This window comes from Oreochromis niloticus, linkage group LG9 (genome assembly GCF_001858045.2).
Source record: "Oreochromis niloticus isolate F11D_XX linkage group LG9, O_niloticus_UMD_NMBU, whole genome shotgun sequence".
NCBI classification, from domain to species: Eukaryota; Metazoa; Chordata; class Actinopteri; order Cichliformes; family Cichlidae; genus Oreochromis; species Oreochromis niloticus.
In genome coordinates this window covers 22,286,703-22,311,009 of record NC_031974.2, presented here as the reverse complement: position 1 = coordinate 22,311,009, position 24,307 = coordinate 22,286,703, and the positions used below count along the sequence as shown (strand labels likewise).

Here is a 24,307-nt window from a genome sequence, read left to right as displayed (position 1 = left end):
TATTGATTTAATACCCAGCTCTGGTATGCTGTGTGTGCGTGCATGAGCTGATGAGGAGTTCTAAAGAAGTAGTATGGAGGAGTACGAGGAGCTTATTTGCATATCAACTTGAATGGAAACCTTACAGTAAAAAGCCACCTCAGCCACTCTGTCATCATTGGGCTGACAGCTATTGTTTATTGTCCATGAAAGTTTCTCTCGCTCTCGCTTGCATGCATAACACAGACACACACACACTCATATATATATATTTACATACCCAAAGATAAAAAGAAGTCCAGTGTGCAGGGAAACACAACCAGTAGCACAATAAGGTGTGCTCACAAGCACATGCACGCCTGCTAATACGAAACACAAGCATAGAAAAGACACATTCATATCCACCCACCCACCCACACGCTACGCAGGGAAGAGTTGGTTTGTGGATGACAGCTATTCAAATTTGCTGTTCATTATGATCCACGCTAAGCCAAAAACATCATGACCAAGCAGGTTTTAACACACACAATCACACCGTGCCAAAAGCCATAACTCAGACCGTGTTGCTGCGGCATGAAAGCTTTTTAATATTAAGCTGTCAGATGGGAGAGGGCTGAGTCACAAAGAAATGACTAAGGAGGTTTTCTGCACACCAGTACATAACATGCATATTCAGACACACGCATACATACAGTATAACAGTAAGTCAGTCATAGATTCAGACCCACTGTCTCACTGACCTTCGTAACTATAGTCATCTATGGAGGATTTACTAATGCTGGAAGGAAGTTTTTTGTGATTTAAAGGAGGTTAAAAAGGCACCTTTGGTGGAGTTTCATCTAGGGTCAGTAACCCTTGCCCTCTCTATTTGCCTCTAAAGAAGCATAATAGATGGCAACCAGTGAGAAGCACAATAGGAAATGCTTCAAAACAAAGCGTAAACCCAGAGGCATGACTGTGTAGAACTTTGTCAAAACCACAGCAGCATTTCTGACAAACTTCTACATTGCATTTCAAAAACTGTGTGCATGTATTTAGACAAAGTGCTTGTTTATTTCCAGTTCTAAACACTACACCGCTCCAAACCAAACCTTAAACTTTTGCTTTAAAATTGTATATATATGCCATTTCTATTAGAAAGTCTTAAATGATAGAAATCTGTTAGTTCTATTAGATCATTTATGGTTCATATTGATTACTGTCTACATATAAGAGTAGCAAAACACCTGACACCAAACCATCTCCCCCTTAGCCACCTTTTTAAGTTAATGCCGCAGGGACGCTGGAGACTATTCCAGATGAGCTAGGGCAAAAGACAGGGTACACCCTGTTTGCCAGCTGATAACATGGGTAACATGGAGATGCAGATGAAAGTCAGAATTAAGCTTGATATTGCCATATCAGTAGATAGTTGCCTGACTGTATTATTTCGATATAAAACATCATACCTTAACGTCACAAAAATACAAACGTGTGTCCCCTGGTGGCAATCCCCAGGCGAGAGGAGCTTTATTTACTTATATGTCAAACATCACATGACTGTAGTGACTTCAAAAATCTCATTTTTACTTTAAATACACACAGGCCCAAAAAGCTGTGGAAGACAGCTCTTCTCAAAGACGCAATCTTAAGCTAAAGGCAACAGATTTAATGTGTCACACATTAAAACCGTGTGTGTTATTTAAAGAGATTCGGTCGTCTTCCCACATCTGCACAGTTTTTATCCTAAATTTTGTTCACAGTTCATAAGTCTGTTTCGGCTTGAGTATTTTAGTAAATGAATGCATGAAAATGTAATCATTTTAATGGCTGCCAAGGAAAGGTCAAAGTAGCCTTCATATCTTATGATTAATGTAAATGCACTGAACAAAAGCAATATCCGAGAAGCAAAGGTAAAGTAGAAAATGAAAAATTAAGCCAATAGGTAACCTTCTCAGATCTTCTGGGTTTTAAAATATTTAAGAATTTTAGTACATCTCATCAATAAATAGTTATTGTGCAAATAGCGTCCTTATATCCATGCTTTTCAGTCACTGCATTATTAAGGCAAACAACCCTTATATAAAACCCATTATTTCTCCATAAGGTTTTTCACTAAAGTGCAGTCACAGCATGCCAGCTCAGTTTCCTTCATATAGCAGGGTAATGTCAACTTGCAACTTTAAAAACACAAATATATTTATATCTTCACATAGGACGGTTTTAAAAGCTAACACTGTGCATGAACACACACCAGGTGTTGGTGGGTTAATTACACACAAGTTCATTTTGCATTTAAACATTTTGTTTTGCAAGATTTAGCTTTAGTGTCAGGCCAGTAGAACACTTCTGGAACAACAGTGGTGTCTGGCACCAGAGGGGTTGCTTTGTGTTTTGTGGGTTGTGTGTTTGAGCCACTATAGTGCATCCCACATACGCTCACATCATATGGGATCTGGGGAAAATGGATGTTGGATCAACGCCTTGGGTTTTGTGTCACTGAGCCATTCCAAAGCAAACTGTCCTGCTGAGGGAGGCAGCTACCATCAGTGCTCTGTTGTGTTTACAGTGGGGTGACGTAGGTGAGTGCTATTTGTCAGAGTACCAGCCACATGACATGCCATGATCGAAAGTTTCCCAGAAGAACATTTTGTTGTAATGGAACGATCAATCAGTGATACTTGTCAGTGGCATTAATGTTGAGGCTCATCAGTGTATATTTGCATATTTTGACAGGAGGATAATGTGTCATTATTTGAAAACAAATGATATTTTCTGCATATTTAGAGCACCTGCACAGCCTGTTGACCAGGTGTCCACATGATGCGCAGGCCGCAATGAGAACAAAGGAAGCAACAAAGGTATTTGTACTACCTTGATTTTTGTGTATTTGACATACTTGTTTCCAATGGTAACTAAACAGGGCTGAGAAATGTAGAAAACAAAGCAGGCTATTAACATCCCAACAATAGTACTCAATGACTTCAGTATGCAATATCAGTATGTGTACGAGGCTTGGCAAGCTGAATATGCTTCCAGCTCTGCAAGGTTTAATGCCAAACACTGCTAAAGATTATAATCAGTGTAAATAAATCCACAGAGTGCAAAGCATACACCAAATAACTGTGGGAATTAATATGTTTCAACATTTGCACACACACACACAGACACACAAGCACAGTGTGATCTCCAGGTTGCTGTGCTTGAGCAGAGGATGGCGGTGGTTTCCAGTCGGTAACTGCTATCCCGCTTTCTTAGCTGTGGAGCCTCAATGACACCCCTCTATGTCAAATTAATGTTACAGCGGTTATTTGCTATGGGCGGTCCAATGCCACTCATTTTCAGTAGGGTAGAGCAAGGGCAAAGGAATGCACTGCAGCAAAGAAAATAAGCAAGAAATGTAGAGTGTGGGGCTACTTAATGCAAATAAATTGGTGGGAGCTTAAAGTATTACTGCAGGCAACATCATCAACAATCAGAGGTTGGCCAGCAAGAAGTTGGTCTGTATTTATGTGTCTGGGCATGACCAATAAAGAGTGCAAAGCACTCACCCTTATTTTGCATAATCGCTGGTATCAGCAACCCAGCTTGAGGTTTGCAAAGGATATAAGAAAAAATGGTCTCCACTCTATGTATGCTGTTCCTTATGTGAGAAATATTTAAGCTTGTAACAAAGTGCAACATATTGCAAGACTTAGTAATGCATTATTAACTGAAAACAAATCATCATAAGAAAACTTTAAAAACTGCAGCTATTACTCATAGTCACTTATTTTCAGGGGCTCATATGGCATTTGTTCCATTTAAGAAATCATAATCATTTCATTTTTAAGACTGTTGAGAATCATTTGTCATATAGGCAATAGCTGCCTAAAATCTGAGACCCGTGGGTATCACCCTTCTGACATTTTTTAGTTGCAGCTGCTGCTGCTGTCTTCAGTAGATGGATGCTCATAGGTCTGCCTTCAGTTTTCTCTTCAGGAAGTGAAATGCTTACTTAATTAGATTGATACTTGGCCATATTCCACAGCTTGACCAGTGGAAACTCCTGGGCTGTGTTCATACGGTGCTTTGGATCATGTGCACTGTGAAGTGCTGTCCAGCCACCATGTACCAAATCTTTGGTCGAAGAATTACATTTAGCTCAATAAATATTTGGACAGAGACAACTTTTTTTCTAATTTTGGTTCGGTATGTTACCACAATCAATTTTAAATGAAACAAGTCAGATGTAGTAGAGATGCAAAGTTTTAGCTTTAGGTCAATGGGTTGAACAAAAACACTGCATTAAGATGTGAGGAATGAAAGCATTTTTTAAACACAATACCTTCATGCTGGCTTTTTTAGCAAAGTCCAGTCTAGCCTTTCTATTCTTGAGGCTTATGAGTGGCTTGCACCTTGCAGTGAACCCTCTGTATTTATTTTCATGCAGTCTTCTCTTTATGGTAGACTTTGATACGCCTACCTCCTGGAGAGTGTTGCTCACTTGGTTGGCTGCTGTAAAGAGGTTTCTCTTCACCATGGAAATTATTCTGCAATCATCCACCACTGTTGTCTTCCGTGGATATCCAGGTCTTTTTGTGTTGCTGACTTCACCAGTGCTTTCTTTCTTTCTCAGGATGTACCAAACTGTAGACTTTGCCACTCCTAATGTCGTAGCAATTTCTCACATGGGTTTTTTCTGTTTTCGCAGCTTAAGGATGGCTTGTTTCACCTGCATGGAGAACTCCTTTGACCACATGCTGCCTTTTCACAGAAAAATCATGTGTATGTGTGTGTTTGTGTTCACCAGGGATGTTAGTTTTAGCTGATATCAACCCTCTCGTTCAAATATAGTGACTGCTGGTGCCAAAAAAAATCACGATGGTGAGGGCCAAAAATGTTAAAATAAAAATCCCAAGTCCCAAGAAGCAAACCAGTGGCTGACATCACACTGAATTCAGACACTTTTTATACAAAGTGGAGCAAAATATTTAAAAAGCTTTATGTTTCAGGTTTCACACATTTCAACCTCTCATTAGAGCTAAACGATTCTGTATGCATATATGATCAAGCAAAATGCTGCACTGTGTCTTTGAAACAAGCATAACTTATACTGAGGTTCATTTTTAAGTCTCAACGGAACTGAGCAATGTGTACGTCAAGGGCCCCAATCCACCTCATCTACAGTAATAAATCTTAAGACTACATTTTGTGCAGGTGGGAAAAACATATGACATTAAAAACAAGCATCAGGACAGCTTCCACAGATGGTTGCTAAATTATTTGGTCCATGAAGGAACAGATGTACTGCTTGACATTTAGAAGTAGGACAATTTGGACAAACAAAATTAGACACGACATACAAGCTTGCAGAACAGCAGCAGATCAGAAGAGTTAAAATGAGCAAGGGGAGTAGAGCACATTCAAAGAAAACCTTTAACTTCCTATTGGTGTCCAATAATAGAAAAAACACTACAGTGAAGTAGAAGAAGTAGAATTAGCATATTCAAACTGCTGTCCTGTCTGAACTATGATTTGCATATTTTCTCAGCAGGAAAGTAGTCATCAGTAGAAGAGAGGAGAATGTCTCACTTCCCACCTCCAGGTTAAAATTATTGCATTCTGTCTGCAGAAGGCTACAAAGCAGCAAAGCTTTAGCCCTTAAGCGTGTACAGGCAGATGAGGAAATGGCTGCCATAGTAAGTGTAGGCAGAAAAGGAACGCAATCATTTCATTTGTATCAGTTGTTTCAAATGTCTTATTTCCAAGAAGGTGAACACTTGGGACATTCCCACACGGCACTATGTGGGAAAAAAAAGACTTAAATTATGAACTGAAATTATTGTATCTCATAAAATGTGTTTGTGAAAGAGATTTAGGATTTTCTTTTGATAATTATGACTGCACTACTGAACACAATCTAAGAGGCATCAGGGCTAATATTGTTGTTAATGTCGTTCATAACATAGCTGGAAAAGTCAATACTAGGACATGCCAACAATTACAATTATCTTGGATGAAGAGTTCTAATTATATTCTGAAATGATCAGGCATCTGCTTTGATTATTTCCTTGCATCTTTATATCCTCTATATATCCTTTGTCTTATTGTCTGGATTGCCTGAAGAATCATAAGCCCGGGGGCAGATTGCAATAAAGACTGCTGCTGCACATTCTGCACAAAAGGAATCACTTCATGTGACAAATGGGTTGCTTAATTTGGAAAGGTTGCCATGTGTATGACAAAAATGTCATCCAGGACAACACAAAAGTACAAACATAAGTTAGGCAGGGGCTGTGACTGTGTAGAGACGTACAAATTTGGTGATACAGTTTACTCAGAAGCTTGTCAAAAGTCCAACAAGAAAATTGGTAAATAACAGTTGGTGATTTAAAATAAATAACTGGGAGGAATAAATACACAGGCTGGTTATTCACCATATTGCCAAGCATCTGCTATGATGAAATGTCCTGAAGAAAAGAACACAATTCTGCTGTGCAAGCTTACTCTAGTGCAAAATCTGCGATATCTTTTGTAATCTGATATCAAATAACTGAAACAATAAAAGAAGATGCACAAAATGGATCGGACCCAAAAATAAGAAAAAGGGCAAGAGCACTTTTACTTTGCAAATTAACAACAAACACAAATTTTAAAACATTGGGACGCTGGGGAATGTAAATAAATACAAATCTCATAAACCCAGATTTTATTCACAGGAGAACATCAAAAATGTATCAAATGTTAAAACTGAGACATTTTACTATTCCATAATTTTTTGGCAGTAACACATCTCGAAATTGGGGCAGGGGGAAGAAACGGCTGGAAAAGGTAGTGGTAATAAAAAGCTGGAGGAATATTTTGTAATTAATTAGCTTAGCTGGCAACAGGTCAGTAACACCACTGGATATAAAAAGCTTATCAGAAGTAAAGATGGGCACAGGTTCAGCAATCTGCAAAAAAACTGCATCTACAAATTGTGGGACAATTCCAGAGTAACGTTCCTCAATACAGAATTGCAAGGACTTTAAATATCACATCCTCTGCAGTACATAATATCATCACAACACTCAGGAGATTCTGGAGAAATCTCTGTGCGCAAAGAACAAGGCTGAAAATCAGTGTTGGATGTCTATAATCTTCAGGATGTCTCTCAACACAGTTCATTGTAACATTCATAAATGCAGGTTGAAGCTCTTTTATGCAAAAAAGAAGCCATATGTGAACATGATGCAGAAACACAGCTGTCTTCTCGTGGCTAAAGCTCATTTCAAATGCACTGAGGGAAAGCGGAAAAATGTTCTGTGGTCAGATGAATCAAAGTTTTAAATTCTTTTGGGTAAAAGCAGGCGTGGAATCGTCTGAACTTTAGAGGAGAGGGAACATCCATCATGTTATCAGCACTCAGTTCAAAAGCCTGCATCTCTGATGGTATGGGGGTTGCATTAGTGCCTGTAGAATTGGCTGAAAAGGCGCCATCAATGCTGAAAGACATGTACAAGCTTTAGAGCAACACATGCTCTCATCCATCTTTTCAGGAAAGTCCTTGCATATTTCAGCGGGGCAATGTTCAACCACATACTGCAGTATTACAAACACGTGGCTTTACAGTGGAAGAGCCTGGGTGCTGAAGTGGCCTGCCTGCAGTTCAGACCTATTCACAACTGTAAACCTCGATGCATCATGAGACTAAAAACCTTGTAAGAAGACCTGGGACTGTTGAGAAGCTAGAATCCTAGAAAAGAGTTGTACAACATGGCACAACATTCCTCTCCCAAAATTCATCTCCTCAGTTACAAGAGAAGATGAGTTTGGACTGCTATTAAAAGAAGAGGGTCTGCTACACGGTGATAAACATGATGCTGTCATAACACTATAATGCACTGCTACCATCAAATTCAAAATGAGCTAATATTTTTGTTAATATGCTGCATTTTCTCAGTTCATACATCTGCTATGTTTTCGATGTTCTACTGTGAATAAAATATATGTTTATCCATCCATCCATTCGCTTCCGCTTATCCTTTCCAGGGTCACGGGGGGCACTGGAGCCTATCCCAGCTGTCATAGGGTGAGAGGTGGGGTACACCCTGGACAGGTCACCAGTCTGTCGCAGGGCTAACACATAGAGACACAGACAACCATTCGCACTCACATTCACGCACAGATTCACACCTATGGGCAATTTAGATTAATCAATTAACCTATCCCCAATAACTACATGTCTTTGGACTGTGGGAGGAAGCCGGAGTACCCGGAGGGAACCCACACAAACATGGGGAGAACATGCAAACTCCACACAGAAAGACCCCGGCCTAATGGTGGAATTGAACTCAGGACCTTCTTGTTGTGCGGCAACCGTGCTAACCACCGTGCAATCGTGGTGCCAGAATCTGTTTATGAGATTTGCAAATCATTGCATTCTGTTTTTAAATTACATTTCACACACCGTCCTAACAGTTTTGGAAGTGGGGTTGAAATTGTGTGTGTGTGTGTGTGTGTGTGTGCATCTGTACATAGGAGTGGCTGCACAGTTCCAAGCTCCTGTTAAGCTTCCCAACAGTTTCCATAATCTGACATTTTCTGCTGCATCAGCGTCCTAAAACATCAAATGAATGAGATGTATGACAGGTCTCCTTCTCTTCCTCTCATATGTCATCTCCTCATCGCCTTTTTTCCACCCTGCCTTTGCTTCTTTCCCAAAATTTCTCTTTCATCTCTTCGCATTTCTTCTGACTCAGCCACTCTTACTCTACCATAACCCTCTTTGTCTCTCTTCCTACCACAGCCTCTTCACATTTCCCCTCAGCAGATCATTCTGATAGCTGCACTTTTATGAATGAAAATAAGCACAGGCATAATCTATGTTAATGGAGCCTTAACTTGATTATTAGACACAATGTGTCATAATCATTTTTACAGGTACAGGCTGATTTTAAAAGCTATAAATTTAACAGCAGGAGGGTTTTGAGCATGCTCAACTACTGCCATTAGATTCAGGTTGGATGCATTTCAACACCATCAGAAGATTTATAAGATTTTTTTTTGTGCTTGATCTCCATGAGTGTTGGTGCCGGTGCCAGTAAGCTGTTTTAGTAGCACATGGTGGCACAACACCTTGCTAAGAGTTTTGCAGTATAATTTTGTTGTTTTTTTCACCCATCCCTTGGCTGTATGTAAACCCACCAGACAGAATTACAGTAAATCCTTATTTATTTCCCCTCATCTTCAAATATACAATACAATTTCATCTCCTGAGAGGCTTGTAATGTAAAACATATGCAAGGAGTATTTTTCTAAACACTGAACAAATAAAGCAAACAGCCAGAGTTGGACAAATGTAGTGATGAGAACGGCATTTCTACAGAAGATGAGCAGACAAGCAAGAGTGGAAGAAAGACACAATCCACAACAGGGCTATTTCTGATCAAATATGTTTATGTTTATATATATTTCTAAAAAAAATAAATATTTTTAATCTGTGGAAATAGTCAGTGTAATATACATAACCTTTATTACTGCAATACCTTTACCCATGTAATTTTTCTCTGCACTGTAAACACCTTCCATAAAGAAACTCACTAAGCACCATACAGTTGGATATATAGGTATCTGGACAATTACACAGTTTTCATAATTTTGCCTTGTAAACCACTGCAGCATATTTTAAACCAAACATTAAAAATGTGAATTTGTTAAAGTATTACATTAACTGTTGCAATCACTTTTATGCATTGTCCCCTATTTTCAGTGATTCAAAAAAGTTTTACAATTTACTAAGAAGTCATTTTATGGAAAAAAAGGTCCGAAAAATGGCTGAACTTGAATTTATTCACTGAAACTTTCCATATGAGGTCTGAAGAGATTCTAATGCAAGTGAAGGAGGTCATCATTAGATTGAAAAAGCAAAATAAACCTATCAGAGAGAAAATTAACAATCTGAAACATAGTTAAAGGCAGGGAATGCACTGACCACCCAAGCAACACCAAAAGGCCTGAAAGACCACAGACAGCAATCAAAGCAGTTAACTACAGAATTCCTTCCTTGATTAAGAAAATCGCTTTTCAAAACTAGCCAATTACAGAAAATTCCTAAGCAGGCAGATATATAATTGTCAGCATTGTCCATAATCACAAGAAAGCCAGCTTAGACTTTGTTAGAAGTTATGTAAAAGATCCTGTACAGTTCTGCAAAAAAAAATAATCTCTGGACAGATTAAATCAAGACCGGTCAATCATCTGATTTTAACCCAGGCAAAGCTTCTTTTAGGTTACTAAAGGTCAAAACTGTGGACACAGAGACCAGCAAACAAGCAGCAGCTGAAGGCAGCTGCAGTAAAGGCCTGAGATGTTGGATTTTCATCACAGTATCAAAAAACCCCTGATATGTTAGTTTGTCTAAATACCTTTGAATCAATACAAATGGGAGACTTTTAATAAAATTGCTGTAATTCCTAAACAATTACAATGCAATACCTCTATCAAACCCCTTAAATTCAGGCCAAACCCCTGGACTTCAATTATATCTCGATGGTGTACAGAGACAATAGTGTTTCAAAAATTTGTTGACCGAAGTATTTATGTATATGTGTATATCAATAATAGCTTCCCCTTTATGAGGTGATAAAAATCACATTTAACTAAAAATACATGTCATAATACAAAGATGTTTTCGTTCCACGTTTTTGCCCGGCTAGATGAACACGAACAGGAATCCTGTCTATCACATCAGACTCTGCGGGTGCGTTGTATAACTGTGTCGGTGCATGTGACATATGAACATGAATTTTAAAAATCATTCAGGAGAAACGATATCATTACAGAATATTGCCTCTAGCCATCATCTAAATCCCACAACCCATCTTAATGTACACACATAAGCACGAATACAAGCTCATACGTCGTGATGCACAGACACAGCCAGCAATACGACAGCATATTTGCGCACACACACTGATGGTATTTACTGACAGTTTCCCCGGGGGGATTTTAGAGTTGATGATTGAAAATTAATGTAACATACAGAAGGTGATGAGGAGCTCAGCTGTCAGAGTATCTAGTAATGAGGGGAAATAGATAGTAGGAGTGTGAGAGGGGCTGAAAAGAGGAGAATGAGAGCAAGCTGGAAGGTGAAGGGGACGAAAGTAGCGAATAGGTAAACGAGAGCCAATATGCATTACAACAGCTAAGAATGTTAAGTAGACTATTGTTAGACATACCAGTCTCTCTCTCTTACTTCCATTCTCTTCATATTTTACATATTCATGCCAAAGTACACAACATACACAAATTAATTAAATTCATTATAAAATTGTACACTTGGCCCTATATTGTTAGATTTAGTACACTGCAGTCACTTTAATATTTAGTAGCCAAAACCCTCCTTTAGTATCATTACCGCAGTGCAGTCCTATCATTAGACAGACTCTCTTGAGCCACAGAAATCTGAAGGCTTTTTCCTCTGCCTTAGTGATATTGCAGATAGTTGTTCCACCTTTCTCTTTTTTCCCCTCCTTGTGCAACAGGCTCAGAGAAACTTTATGGAAAGCTTGTGCATTCAGACTCTTTCTATTGAAATTCTAGTTGATGGGACTAAAAGTTTATATTACAACAGTGGCAAAAGACATTAACTGCCACAGAGGACACAGTTAATCTTCTGCTATTCCACACTTCAAAAGCTACACTATGAAAAGCTGAATGAATGGACATGTATAAAATTTATACAGTAAGCTCAAACTGAGCATTTTTACTCTTTTGTGCTGACCACAGTTATGGCTGAAATTATTATATTTTCAGGTTCCCTCCATTCCAATCTTGTGAACATGATATCTCAGTAACGGCTGGAAAAATGGGAATTTTATCAAATTCCCCCCCAAAAAAGTCCTCTTAAACCCAAGAAAGAAATAATGAGAATTTGGTCATACGGGCAACAACTGCAAAGTGGTAATACTAGCTTTAAGTTCTCAAACAGCTATAGTAAAATTATGCCTTATATGATCAGCGTAAAAATATTCTATTTTAAATATGCAGAAAATCAACTCATTGCACAAATGTGGAATTAATACAGCAAATTACATAAAATGAAAATGGGCCACCTACACTACCCATGCCACGAAGCTCCCTGTGTGCACTTTTGTGCTGATGTTAACGTCAAAGGACGTTTTTATGGAGTGTGTGTCTCAACAGTGACATCGGTATGTAATGTTTCCACTTTGCAATAGTAGATGATCGTGGGATATCTGGAGGGAAAAAAATCCACAAACTGACTTGCTGGAACATGGATCCTATTACAGTAAGACCGATTCTTTTACAAATGTTTGTAAAAGACAGACTGCATGGCTAGGTGCAAGATTTTAAATGCTTGCGGCAATGAGACTTTTTGTCCATAAAGCGTATGTTTTCTCAATGGTACTTACTTTCTATGATAGTTTGGAGTTTGCAGACAAGCACCTCATCAACATTTACTAACCACTACTTTTTACTTTCCTTTAAAATGCCTGAATAAGTGTGGGTGAGCTGATAAGCTATAAGTTGATCACGGATTATCTGCAAACTGCCTGCAGAAATGCTTCTGCATGACCTTCATGAGGTGACTGTCCTGCCATCAGTATCTCCCTCCTGCTTGTACCATGGGGCACTGACCCATGTGCTCCTAAGTTCCAGTGTTGACAGTCTGGTGTCAGCTGACCTTTGTATCTTAAAGGGTCAGCTGAGGAAAACAACAGAAGTACAGCTTCTTTCTTAACCCTGTCTGGTATCTAGTCATGTATTTTCTTGGTGTTTCAAGATATCCCCCGAATTATATGAGGTTGCACATGTACTGTGTCTTATCTGGCATCAGAACAATACCAATTATTGATAAACTAACATGTGATCGTATTAATTTGGGCCAAGGGTATTTCGGCTCAATCCTTGCCATGGAGTACAATAACCAGAAATATGTTTGCCGAATAATTGGATGGTTATTCAAATGTTTCCCTCTACAACATAGCATTAATAACAATTTTATTCTTTAAAGAAACAGCAAAAATAACCCCTGGATCCAAGAAAAAAAGAGTCTCTTTTGGGCCAGCAAAGCTGCAGTGGCTGACACCCTAAAACTCTGTCTTTATAGAATGATCATATATTTTTCATCATAGAAATGCTTTGAACCAAAGTGTGGAGTATCATTTCAATGGACTTCTAAAGAGTCATAGTGTCACCAGAGACTGGCACTGTGGTGGCTTGGACTTCCCCAAGCAAGTTGCAATGAAAATTGTGCACAAATTCATACAGAAAATACAAACATACAAACCGAAAGAAAAAGGGTAATATAAGACTCACTGTTGCCAGGGTTAAGAAGCAGCTGCATTCACATTTGCAAACAGCAGTTATTCAAGTAGTTCATGTCCTCTACACTACGAGCTTCATTCACCCATTAACACATATTCATACAAGCACTTTTTTCTGTGCCAAAGTGCTTTCTATCTAACATTCATACACATCGGGAGCAACTTGGGGTTCAGTTTCTTGCCCCAAGATACTTGAGTGTGAAGACTGGAACTGCAAGGGACCAAATTACCAAACTACCAATCGGTCGATGGCCCTTGCTACCTTCTGAGCCACAGCCAACCAGAAAAGAACAAGCATACATCACCAGTGTCATCAAGGATCGAGATCCCCGATTAAACCTGAAAAAGATATGCACACTTAATCACATCCACTGACTAGCACCAACATTTTTACTAACCAAGAGTAAATACAGTCTCTACTGCAAAGAGTGTTTATTTCTTTACAAAACAGTTTGAGCTACTTTTTCCAAGTAGCTTTAGATAACCAAAGCAGACATCTCCCTAGAGTAGCTTTGCTGAAGTTCAGCGTCTTCGAGTGAAGTAATTGGAAGGTTCCAAAGCTATGATTTCAAAGTAGCTTCCCCAACGCTGACTGTTGCTATATGAAAACTCATACATGCAAAAGGAAAACATGTGAGGCAGGGAAAAAAAAATCATAATTTTTTGTTTCATATTCAGGTCCTTCCTTCCGACCCCACAGGGAAATCATTACTTCTATCCTTCTAAATATGCATGTTGTTAATTATGCATCTTGTTATCACTGGCTAATCTGCATACTCTCATGTTTAAAGTCCCTCTCATTACCATTCAGAAGGCCATCTCACAGGTGTGCTGAGTAAATATACAACACACAGTAGCTGATTAAAAAAAACCCACACGCACACACACGCACACACGTGCAAACAAACAACAAGTTTACACACGGTCCGCATTCACGCTCGCACATTCAAACACAGGGACATATTAAAACAAGTGGAGACACATACGCCTGCTCACTCGAGTGTATAGACTCGCAGAAACATACACATGGACACGGAAACAATGAGAGTGGACATCAACCGAGTTGCAGACATATTACGCAACCCCGCTGACAGAAGGTTCAGGTTTCCCTCCTACGGGTGGCTGTTTGTTCGGTGCCAACTCATTAAGTACACAGCTGGCCAAAAGAGTTGGAGTGGGGTAAGACCACATGGGTCCTCAGATGAGTGTCTGATTGGATTTCAACAAAATATTTAAGAATATAAAAGGCTCTTTGTCACATATTAGAACATATGTGTAACACTTAAAAGTAGTTAAAACTGCAGCTTGATTTGACTGAAGCAAATTAAGCATCTGTACTTCTTATTATGTATGATGAAAAGTGCCTTATATGGAAGTCATGGGGATGGTTTTGTAGTGAATTCGCTCTACATAAACACAACTGCACTTAACATTTCATACTTCAAATTAAATTTAAATTCTATGCAAGCAATAAATAAATAAAGATTGTATTCTCATTTACTGCAGACATAATAAAACACATTATACAAAAATACTGTAGATGTAGAGAGCCCTAAAAGTTTGGCAGCAATGAAAGTGGAAGACTGATTGCTATTCAAATGCCAGTAATTATAATAATAATCATCAAAATAATAAAAAAAATAGACAACAAGGGACTCACTCAGGTTCCATTTGAGCCCAGTGGTGATTGTCTGGCAGGGTCCACCTACTGGAATCAGGCTGCACCAGTCCCCCTCCAGACCTGTATTCACCTCCAGTCTGTGGCTGCCCTAATGGCACACAGCATTAGTGTGAACATGAATTAGCGTCTATGTGACTCTGTGCGTGTGTGTGTGTGTGTGTGTGTGTGCATGTGTGTGTGTGTGTGTGAAAAATCACTGAGACAAACAAACATGAAAGCGGAAATTAAATTTGGAGAAAGACTTCTTAAAGTTTTTGAGCCCCAACAGAGAAACTTCTTCACCAAGGCTCATTAAAATAAATTATTGCTCTTGTCAAAGCTGTAACCAATTGTCGGTTCTTACTCTAGAGTAAAAAAAAAGAAAAAAAAAAGAGACCAAGCCATTTTGAATTATAATCTTTACTTTGCATTGCAGGGGGGCACAACATTTTTGTTAATCACACCTATAACTGTACTCACAAGCAACTTTAAAGTCAAAAATAATTACAGAGTTACAGATACCTCACTTGAAGCAAGAAAAAAAAGGTTCTTTCTGCTGTAATGTGTCTTAATGCCTTTGAAAGCAGAGAATCTAATGTAAATGTTCTATTTCCTAATTGTGTCTAAAAGATGGATAAAGAAATATTTCTGAGCTACGGTGACATTTCATGCAGCGCTTTACAAAGCCAACGAACATAAACAAAATTCTGAAATGTCACAGTATCCCTTTGAAAAACTTGGGCTAGGAGACAAAAAAAGCAAGGGAGTCACACAGTGTAGGTGCAAGCTAGTTTCCAACTTTTCAGGCTAAATAATGACTTTGGTCTCAGTGCACTGGTTATATTAAAGCCTGGTGCTGGGACACAAAAGGTCAAGACAAAGTTTCTCACATCCACGGTGTACACCGAATATAAAAAGAAATACCCTAGTTTCATTCTAGCACACAGATACATATTTGATAAACAATTCTGTGGCTGCAGGAAAGTATAACAAGCCTCAGAGTGAGCAATTATGTGCCATCAACGCTATACGTTTCGGGGCTACCGTTGCCGTGTACGTTTAATTCACCATCCACTCGTAACACTTGAGTTGGTATGTTTAATGCCAACACAAAAAGTGTTGACAGCTACAGCTTGCACCAGTCATCTAAAAGACAGAAGTATCACGCAGGCAAAGACAGCACGATATTCAATTAAGAGTTTGAAATCCTTCTTTTGACGTGTTTAAAGTTTTCTTTGCTTGGCTTCCTGGAGCTGCAGAGCCAGAGGGAAGGAATGATGGGGAAATTCTGAGCTTTGGAGCTTTTGGTGTTTAGGAAACAACCCCGAGGATGTTTTCTATACTTAAACACAGTATCTTTGTGTAAACGTGTCAAAGTGACACAGTAAATAAGGAACAGAGGAAAATCAAAGCAAGGCAAACGCATGTGCACTTGCACATGAACACGCACACACATGTGGAGGAGAGGCTTGACGTAGAATAAGAATGTAGCCCTTTCTGTTTGTGAAGATACAAACAGACAACATGGAGTCAAACTCTGTTGGGGGGCAAGCTTAATTTTTAAAGTTCAGTTACTTGTGACTTAGCTACTATTGTAACAGCATGTTTAGCCTATTTACGCCTCACGAATAGGCTAAACATGCTATTAAATACAAGGGCATTCTTATATTGTTCTATATGTCCTGCCTGTGTAATACCACAGTCTTATTCCAATGTATTAAATATATATAATTAACACTCAACAAAAGCATGTAAAAACCATGTAAGTATAACGCTTGTATTGTTTACTCAGTCTGAATTGTATTGATTGAGCTTACTTTTTAGCAGCCCGGTGTAATTTTCACATAATTCAATAAAGATAAACACAGTGGTCGGCCGTGTATAATGGTACTGTAATTTTGCATGGCGCTTTTTAAAATCAGATGGTGCATATTTTCTGATGCTGTTTGAATTTAATGAAAAGAAAGAGAAGCTTTCCACACAGTATAGAGAAACTGTGAAATTCTGTACAAACTACAAGGTAGATGTTTTGACCAAAATACTTAGTAATTTGTTTTTACTAATTCCGACCAACATCTCTGCTTCAAATAAAAAATATATATATTGTTTGGTATAACAACATGGCCTTTTTTTTAGACTTTACTTTCTGGTACCAGGTTGGATCCCCTTTCACCTTCAGAACAGCCTTAATTCTTCAAGGATATATATTCAACAACATGCTGGAAACACTAGTCAGAGATTTTGGTCTATCTTGACATGACAGCATCACACAGCAGCTGCAGATTTGTGAGCTGCACATCCATATGAATCTCTGATTCCGCCACATCCAAAAGTGACTGCAGAAGCCATTTGAGTGTCATCGTCATGTTCAAGAAACCAGTTTGAGATGATTTGACAATGTGGTCTGTTATCCTGCTGGAAGCAGCCATCAGATCATGGCTATCTTGTGGTCACCAGTGCGAACCTTCAATAGAAGGTAGGGTAGATCCATGGTTCTTTATGCCACATCACAGAAGAAACCAAAAATCTTCATTGTAGTCAATGTGTTTCACATCATCTGTTGTTCAAATTCAGTGAGTCTACGCCTCAGTTTTCTATTCTTACCTAACAGCAGTGGCAAACGGTATGTTCTTCTACTGCTGTAGACCATCTGCTTCAATGTTCAACATGCTGTATGTTCAGAAATCCTCTTCTGTAATTCAGTACTTTGGTTGAAACAAGTGGTTATTTAAGATACTGCTGCCTTCCTATCAGCTTAAAGCAGCGTGGCTATTCTGCTGTGACCTCTGGCATCAACAAGACATTCATCCAGAGAACTGCCGCTCAGTGGATATTTTTTTCTTCTCTTTTTTTGGACTCTTCTTTGTAGTGGTTGTGTGGGAAAATCCCAGTAGATCAACAGTCTCTGAAACACTTAAATCACCTTTCTTTCCCATTCTAATGCTTGGCTTGAATTTCAGGAGGTTGTCATGACCATGTCTACATCCTTAAATGCATGGAGTTTCTGCCATGTCATTTGCTAATTATGCGTTAAACGAGGAGTTGAGTAGGTAGACTTAAAGTGGCTGGTGAGTACATCTAATGACTGGGTAAAGTCATCAATTAAAATCATTTACTATTTTAAGTATTACTCACTTGTGTCTGCACATTAGCTCTGAGATTTAACAGCTGATTGACAGATATTAGATGCCTGTTTTCTTTGCAGTCTCCCACCTCCCACTTGTTAGCTACTCTACAGATGTATAAGGTCAGGAAATTACAAAACTGTTGAAGCAGAAGGAAAATGCTCATGAGGGAAAATTAGTAATAAGAATACTATTAGATTTATTTAAGGACCTTTCTTTCCCTCCCTGCATTACTTCAATGAACATTTGAAGCCATTTTCTGTCTCATATTTATTAAACTAAATTATTAATATCAGTACAGAACTTGCTCTGGCACAGAAGGTAGACAAGTTACCTCAGGTATCACACTTTATCATTTAAATCAGCTACTGCACTGACAAGTTTCACTCCTTGAAAGGGCATCAGGTAAACAGGCCTGTAGTTCTGACCTCGAGTGTGTGTGCTAGAATGATTTATAGCATGAATTTGGCTGACACAGTGTTGTGCATTGCGTGTCCCACAACACAGAGAGCCAGATTTCTCAAGCATCTTCATAGGCTGGGATACTAATTTGAGTAAATGTGGCTCTGGTTGGTCCTCCAACTGAGATTCAATAAAGCAGACGCAGTCAATGTAACTTTCCTCTTTTTTTTAAAGATTGAAACTGAGTAAATTTAGCTCTACATTGGGACCTAGACTGATTAAAACATCCTCTTAGTGTTTAGGGACACAGAATCAAAAGCTTGTAAGCAGCCCTCACAGTGTCCCTATCCATAACTTAATAAAAGACACCATAATTATGCGACACCCTGAGCCTGCTATAGAAACCACATGACTTGTGCACATTTCCCAAAGACAGCATAATAAAACTTTGACACTTCATTTGGGAGACAAAAAGTAAAACAAACAGACACAACCCTGATTAAATCAGTTCATCCCTGAGTCACAGATATACACTGATTTAATCAAGATGAAGAGGCATGCCTCATACATTTCATACAGTGTGCACGTTTAATGGGATACTGCAGTTATGAGCAGCTTGAATGGTATGTGCTGGTTCTGGTGACATAATCCCCAAATTTGTGAAACAGAAAAAATTGTAATTTAGTTCTGGTCATCATTTGTTTTTGGTGTGTAGCTTGCATACAAAACGTGAACTCCGTATGTGCTGATTGTGCCAAACGCTGAAACGAAGCACTTAACGAACCTGCAATTGCACGAAATATGTGTGGTGAGGATATTTGGCAAAAGTTGTAAACACTTCAATTACAGATGTAACTTGAACAAATAGCACTGGGCTTTTCGAAGGTTGCGTTCACCTTCATGTACAGGCGTCTGCGTTCATCAGTCGCTGGCGAATTGGAGCTGCGTTGACAAACGAGCTTAATTTACCTTCACTGAAGTAAGATTAATTGGAGGTGTCGAGGTATGAAGCAGCAAATGACAACACGCCTTTGGAATAATGACAAGAAGTAGGGAGAGTGTGTATGAGAGAGAGATTTACTTAAGGTGTTACAAGGTGTCATCAGGAAGTGCGACTGTTAGTTGTTTGTCCCGAGGACCTCTCAAATAAACAACACTGGGGACTACGGAGAGAGTGGGGGGTTTTACACGTGTCCCAAATGGCGGTCATTCAGCCTACTTGTAAACTCAATCAAGTGAGAAGAGCATGAGAAAGTGGTTAGCATTGAGGGAAAACAATTTAGGAGCATCAAAAGAGATTCGCTCACTCTCATTCACAACAGCAAATTGGGGCACCATAAGAGCAGAGAAGTGTGTGTGTGTGCGTGCACGTATGTGTGTCCTCTTGAAGTGATTACTTAACAAAGAAACAAAGTGTTCAACACTCCAATCAAGGTGGAAGCAGACCAAGGAAAAGAACATTTTTGAGAAAGAACAGAAAATGAAGGGCTGGGCGAGGGGTGATTAGAAGAACTGGGAGACATTGTGCTCCCCTGCTAGCATAGTGTGGGTAAAATACTGGAGGTCTCCATGTGTGTGTAGTTTTTATAATGCAGCTTAAGAAAAGATAGACTCCACCCTTCAGCTTTATGAAAAATGAAAGGAAAATGTGCTTTGTAGCTCAAAAATGCAAAAAAAAGAAAAACAAAAGAAAAAAAACAGAAAAAGTGGAGGGAAAATTTTACATTTTACATTAGCATGTGGATGTTAAAGGCGAGCAGCAAGACAGTTAACTTTATTTACCTACAATACCTAAATGAATTGTGGGGTTTTGTGGGTTTGTAATATACTCACAGGTCTGAGTAGATATGCCAAGCTTGTTCCCTGTATGATCAACAGTGGGAGGTGTGTCATTGACAGAGCGTGGTAAAGGGTTTCCACAGATGCCATTGCCTGGTCAAATCTGCCCGCCAGACCACCCAGTGTCACTATCGTATCCACCTGGAAGAGCGACAAGAGGTTAAGAAAAATGTTAGTGTTTGATAAAGCAGTCTGACGCTGTGGCATGATGTTAGTGTTTGCTTTGCTTCAATTAACATGCCATCAGCAAAACGACAGATGTAGCTGTAGAAAGCAAAATATGATTAAAACCAACCACAGTGCATGCATTTTGATCCGAATAAATCACACTTCCTGACTGATACTATGTGATTTGGGGTAAAGATATGAATCTATGAAAATATTATGAAATGTAGGGGTTTGTAAATGGATGACTTGTACAAATTATCATGTTAGTTAGAATGACTGTAATTTGTCTGCTAACCAACAAATTTCAAAGAACTTCTCAGTAAAATGAGTAATACCCAGCTATTTTCAAGAATGAACTATGGGAACAAGAAAGGAAACTGGAAGGACTCGTCTTCCCTCTGGTTCTACACATATTCTACTTTCCCAACAAATGCCATTAAATTTGTCTAGCAGTATACGTTAAGTCAAAGCAACAAAAGAAGGGCATTTGGAGAGCAAAACACTTTAACAAGGCCAGTGCCCTATCTTGGCTTTATGTAATTCTACTGATAGACAGACACACAAACAATAAAGAGAACAACAAGGCTTTCACCTTGGCAAAGAAACAAACACCAAGGAACTCAGAAAATGAAATAAGATGGAGAACAGATTAAAAAAAACCAACTGAGCTGCACTGTCTGTGTATAAATGTGAAGAATTAAAACAAAGGTAAACAAAATTATTATCAGGAACTTGTTAAAAGCAAATAAATTACTATTTCCTGGAACCTCAAAGTAATTTAAAAAAAAGGTTCTTCTTAACTTTGTGGTAGGACTTTGCTATAGAACAATATATACGGCTCTGAGCAGCTATATCCTCATACAAAGTCTCCAAGCAGTCAAGCACCAGTGCTGCCAGCCTTAACATCAGACAGAGTCTAAGGGGCAAAGGTGCTGTCACATCCTGACTGACCGTCACACCAACATGAAAAATGTTCCAATGAACCATCAATCATACACTCTTCAATATTTGCACTTCAACCATATACAGCATAGAAATACTAGGTAATACGAGGTATTACTATTTTCATTTTTCACCAACCAGCGGATAGCTTGGACTGCAGAACATTTGTGACATCCAATAACCTTATAATAAAAAGGTTATTTCTCTGTTTAACAATTTCTGACTTTAGAATTTACAGTGAAGTGAAAAGAAAACTTTTTAACAACTTCGAACAAGCAAACATTTGGCACCTCTAGCCTTAACAAGGTACATTAAGCACATTTATTTAACAAAAAGAAAAATAATATATGAGATATATACAGTTGTGTAACTGTCCACCAGTGTCAGACAAAGTCATGTTGAAATATTTGGCCACTTTTCCATACAAAATATGTTCAGCTTCAAGATGATTAATGGTTGCCTTAAATGCCCTGTCCCTTATAGTCCCTGCAATATTTATTTTAAATTCAAATTCGGGCTTTAACTAGGCTGTTCCATAACCTTTCTTTCTTTTTTTCCTTTTCAAACTATTCCTTAGCGGATATGAAAGTGTGCTTAGAATCATTATCCTATCCACTTCTTGTTCAACTTCAGCATGGAGACAGATGGCCTATTATCTTCAAGTAGTTTTGGATATGAAGCAGAATTCATAGATGAATCAAAGACCAGTCCCTGAGGCGGTGAAACAAGTCCAAACTACAACATTTCCACCACCATGTGTCCCAACTGCCATGAAATTATCCTAAAAGGCTGCCTTTGGTTTGTGCCCAATGTATCAACTGCCATTATAGCTTAGATTCATCTATCCAGAGGTTATTATTTCAAAGGGCCTGCTCTTTGGCTTTGTTTTAATTTCCTACTTATTTTATTTTTTCTAATATTATTTTTATAAATGCTTTTTTTCCTCAGCACACCTCCCATGCAGGTTAATTTTTTTACAGTCTCTTCCCAGTTGCAGAAACACGCACATTTGAGACCAACTTTGCAGGAATTAATGTACCTGCAGATCCTGTGATACATTTTTCATGTTCTTGGAGACTCCTTTTTGCATCAGAAAGTTTGCTCCTGGGCTGAAGTTGCTAAGGCGACTAATGCTGCACAAATTGGGACATTTGAAATCTATGCTACTTTTAGATGATATTCCTCAAAGTGGAATGCTTAATTTCCCAGGGTCCATACATATATAACCATTTTTTCTGAAGGCCTTGTATGAGTGTGCATCTGTGTCAAGCAGTAAAGCTGGGCAGGGAGTGCAGGAGAGCTGAGAGAGTGAAGTGGTTACCCAGATAGCAAGACGACATTGAATCTATGTTGATTTTTCATCCGAACCGTCGTATATGGTCGGGGTTGAAATGCCAATGTTGTAACAACATTGAAATACTGTGGTAAACCGACGGTTGTAACGATGTTGATTCACCGTTGTTTTTTTGTCATTGATATTTGATCTATTTATAGTCCACCAGGTGACAACAACAACGTCGAGAAAACGTCTATTTATAGTTGACGATCATTCGGCTCCGGTCACCATCAAAAACCATCGATTTGTAGTTGAGCATTAAATTGCATTGCAACTGATCGGGTATAAAGTACCAGAGAAAGTAGATTTATTGTTCATTTGTTATCAATGACTTGGTCTAGTTCACCAGCTTTAAAAAATCGTGTCTACGTGCAATTTATGTATAGTTGACCGGGAAATTAAAGCAGCGATCACTTGGACTATTCCGCAGCACCCCTCTCACATTGGTACATCCCCCCAGGTATTCATTGTCTTCTACAGTAGAGCGGGACATTTGATTTACTCTCAGCGGAATTGACCGGAGAAGGCATCAGGTCATGCACTGCACTGGCCCGCACCACGATTAGTATAAGGTAAGAATGAATGATTTTTTTTTCCCACTCGTTATTTCCATGTTTGCATTTGAATAACAGTAAAAAAACTCGTTAATGTTGTACATTAACAAGTTTTTTACTGTTATTTACGAGCCGGAAATTGTGTCTACTTCTTGCAATCCGGCAACAAATAAATTGCACTGCGAACAAAGTATATCAACAAAGAAAACATTTTTGTTTCATAATTTCTTCGTTATATTCCCTTACAAAGCTAGCTTTAACGCTTCGAGTTTTCCTTTGTTCTTGCCGTGGCCTCGGCGCTTGACCCAGACTTTCGCTCTGTAGTTGCTTAGTACTACAAAAAATTCTAAATCTGTGATATATGATTGATAAACGTAAAGTTAACTGTATAAACGTGTTCAATGACTTTGTTACTTTTGATGATTGGAGAGCACTCGCTTCAATTCGCACACGAAAACTTTAGACTCAGTTTGAATGCTCACGCAGCATGCCCACGTGACTGTACGTTGCACGCGTACGTGACTTTCCGTTTGTGCCTTGAATAATGAATAAGGCTACGTCCACACGTACCAGCGTATTTTTGAAACCGCTGATTTTTCTATGCGTTTGCACCTTTTGTCCACACGTAATGTATGTCTGGCCGTACATTGTGTTTGTATTTCCAGGCACATTTCACGAAGCAGAACGCAGTCTTCAGAGATATCCACGTCAACGCTGTGATACGTCTGACCTTCAGTCCGAAGAAGAAACCCAGACCAGTCTTAAAAGAAAGCACAAGTAAAACCTTTTTATTCACAAACATATCTTTGATTGTTAAGAATTTATGATCTTGTCTTTTATACATATCTGTGGTGCTTGCATACTGCAATATCACCACATAATATAGTCCAAAAAGTGGAAGTTTGTAAACTTTTTAAAAATGCAAAGCAGTGTACACTTGTGCACTTCAAAAATTCATTGTATACTGTACCTTCTTGCACGTCTCTGTTTCCTGTGTGTGTTGTTAGAAA

The 24,307-nt window shown here is 38.8% G+C and overlaps 1 protein-coding gene across 2 annotated transcripts in view; it reads right to left on the bottom strand.

Annotated features, from left to right (window-relative positions):
• tpk1 (thiamin pyrophosphokinase 1) overlaps positions 1–24,307 on the bottom strand; it is a 79,824-nt gene that overhangs the window by 13,843 nt on the left and 41,674 nt on the right. For both annotated transcript variants that reach the window (XM_003443590.5, XM_005471743.4), the window contains exons 7-8: positions 20,292–20,438; positions 14,932–15,040 (exon numbers count right to left, since the gene is read on the bottom strand). In XM_003443590.5, coding sequence (XP_003443638.1) covers positions 14,932–15,040; positions 20,292–20,438 — 256 coding nt within the window. The remainder of the gene's footprint in view (positions 1–14,931; positions 15,041–20,291; positions 20,439–24,307) is intronic.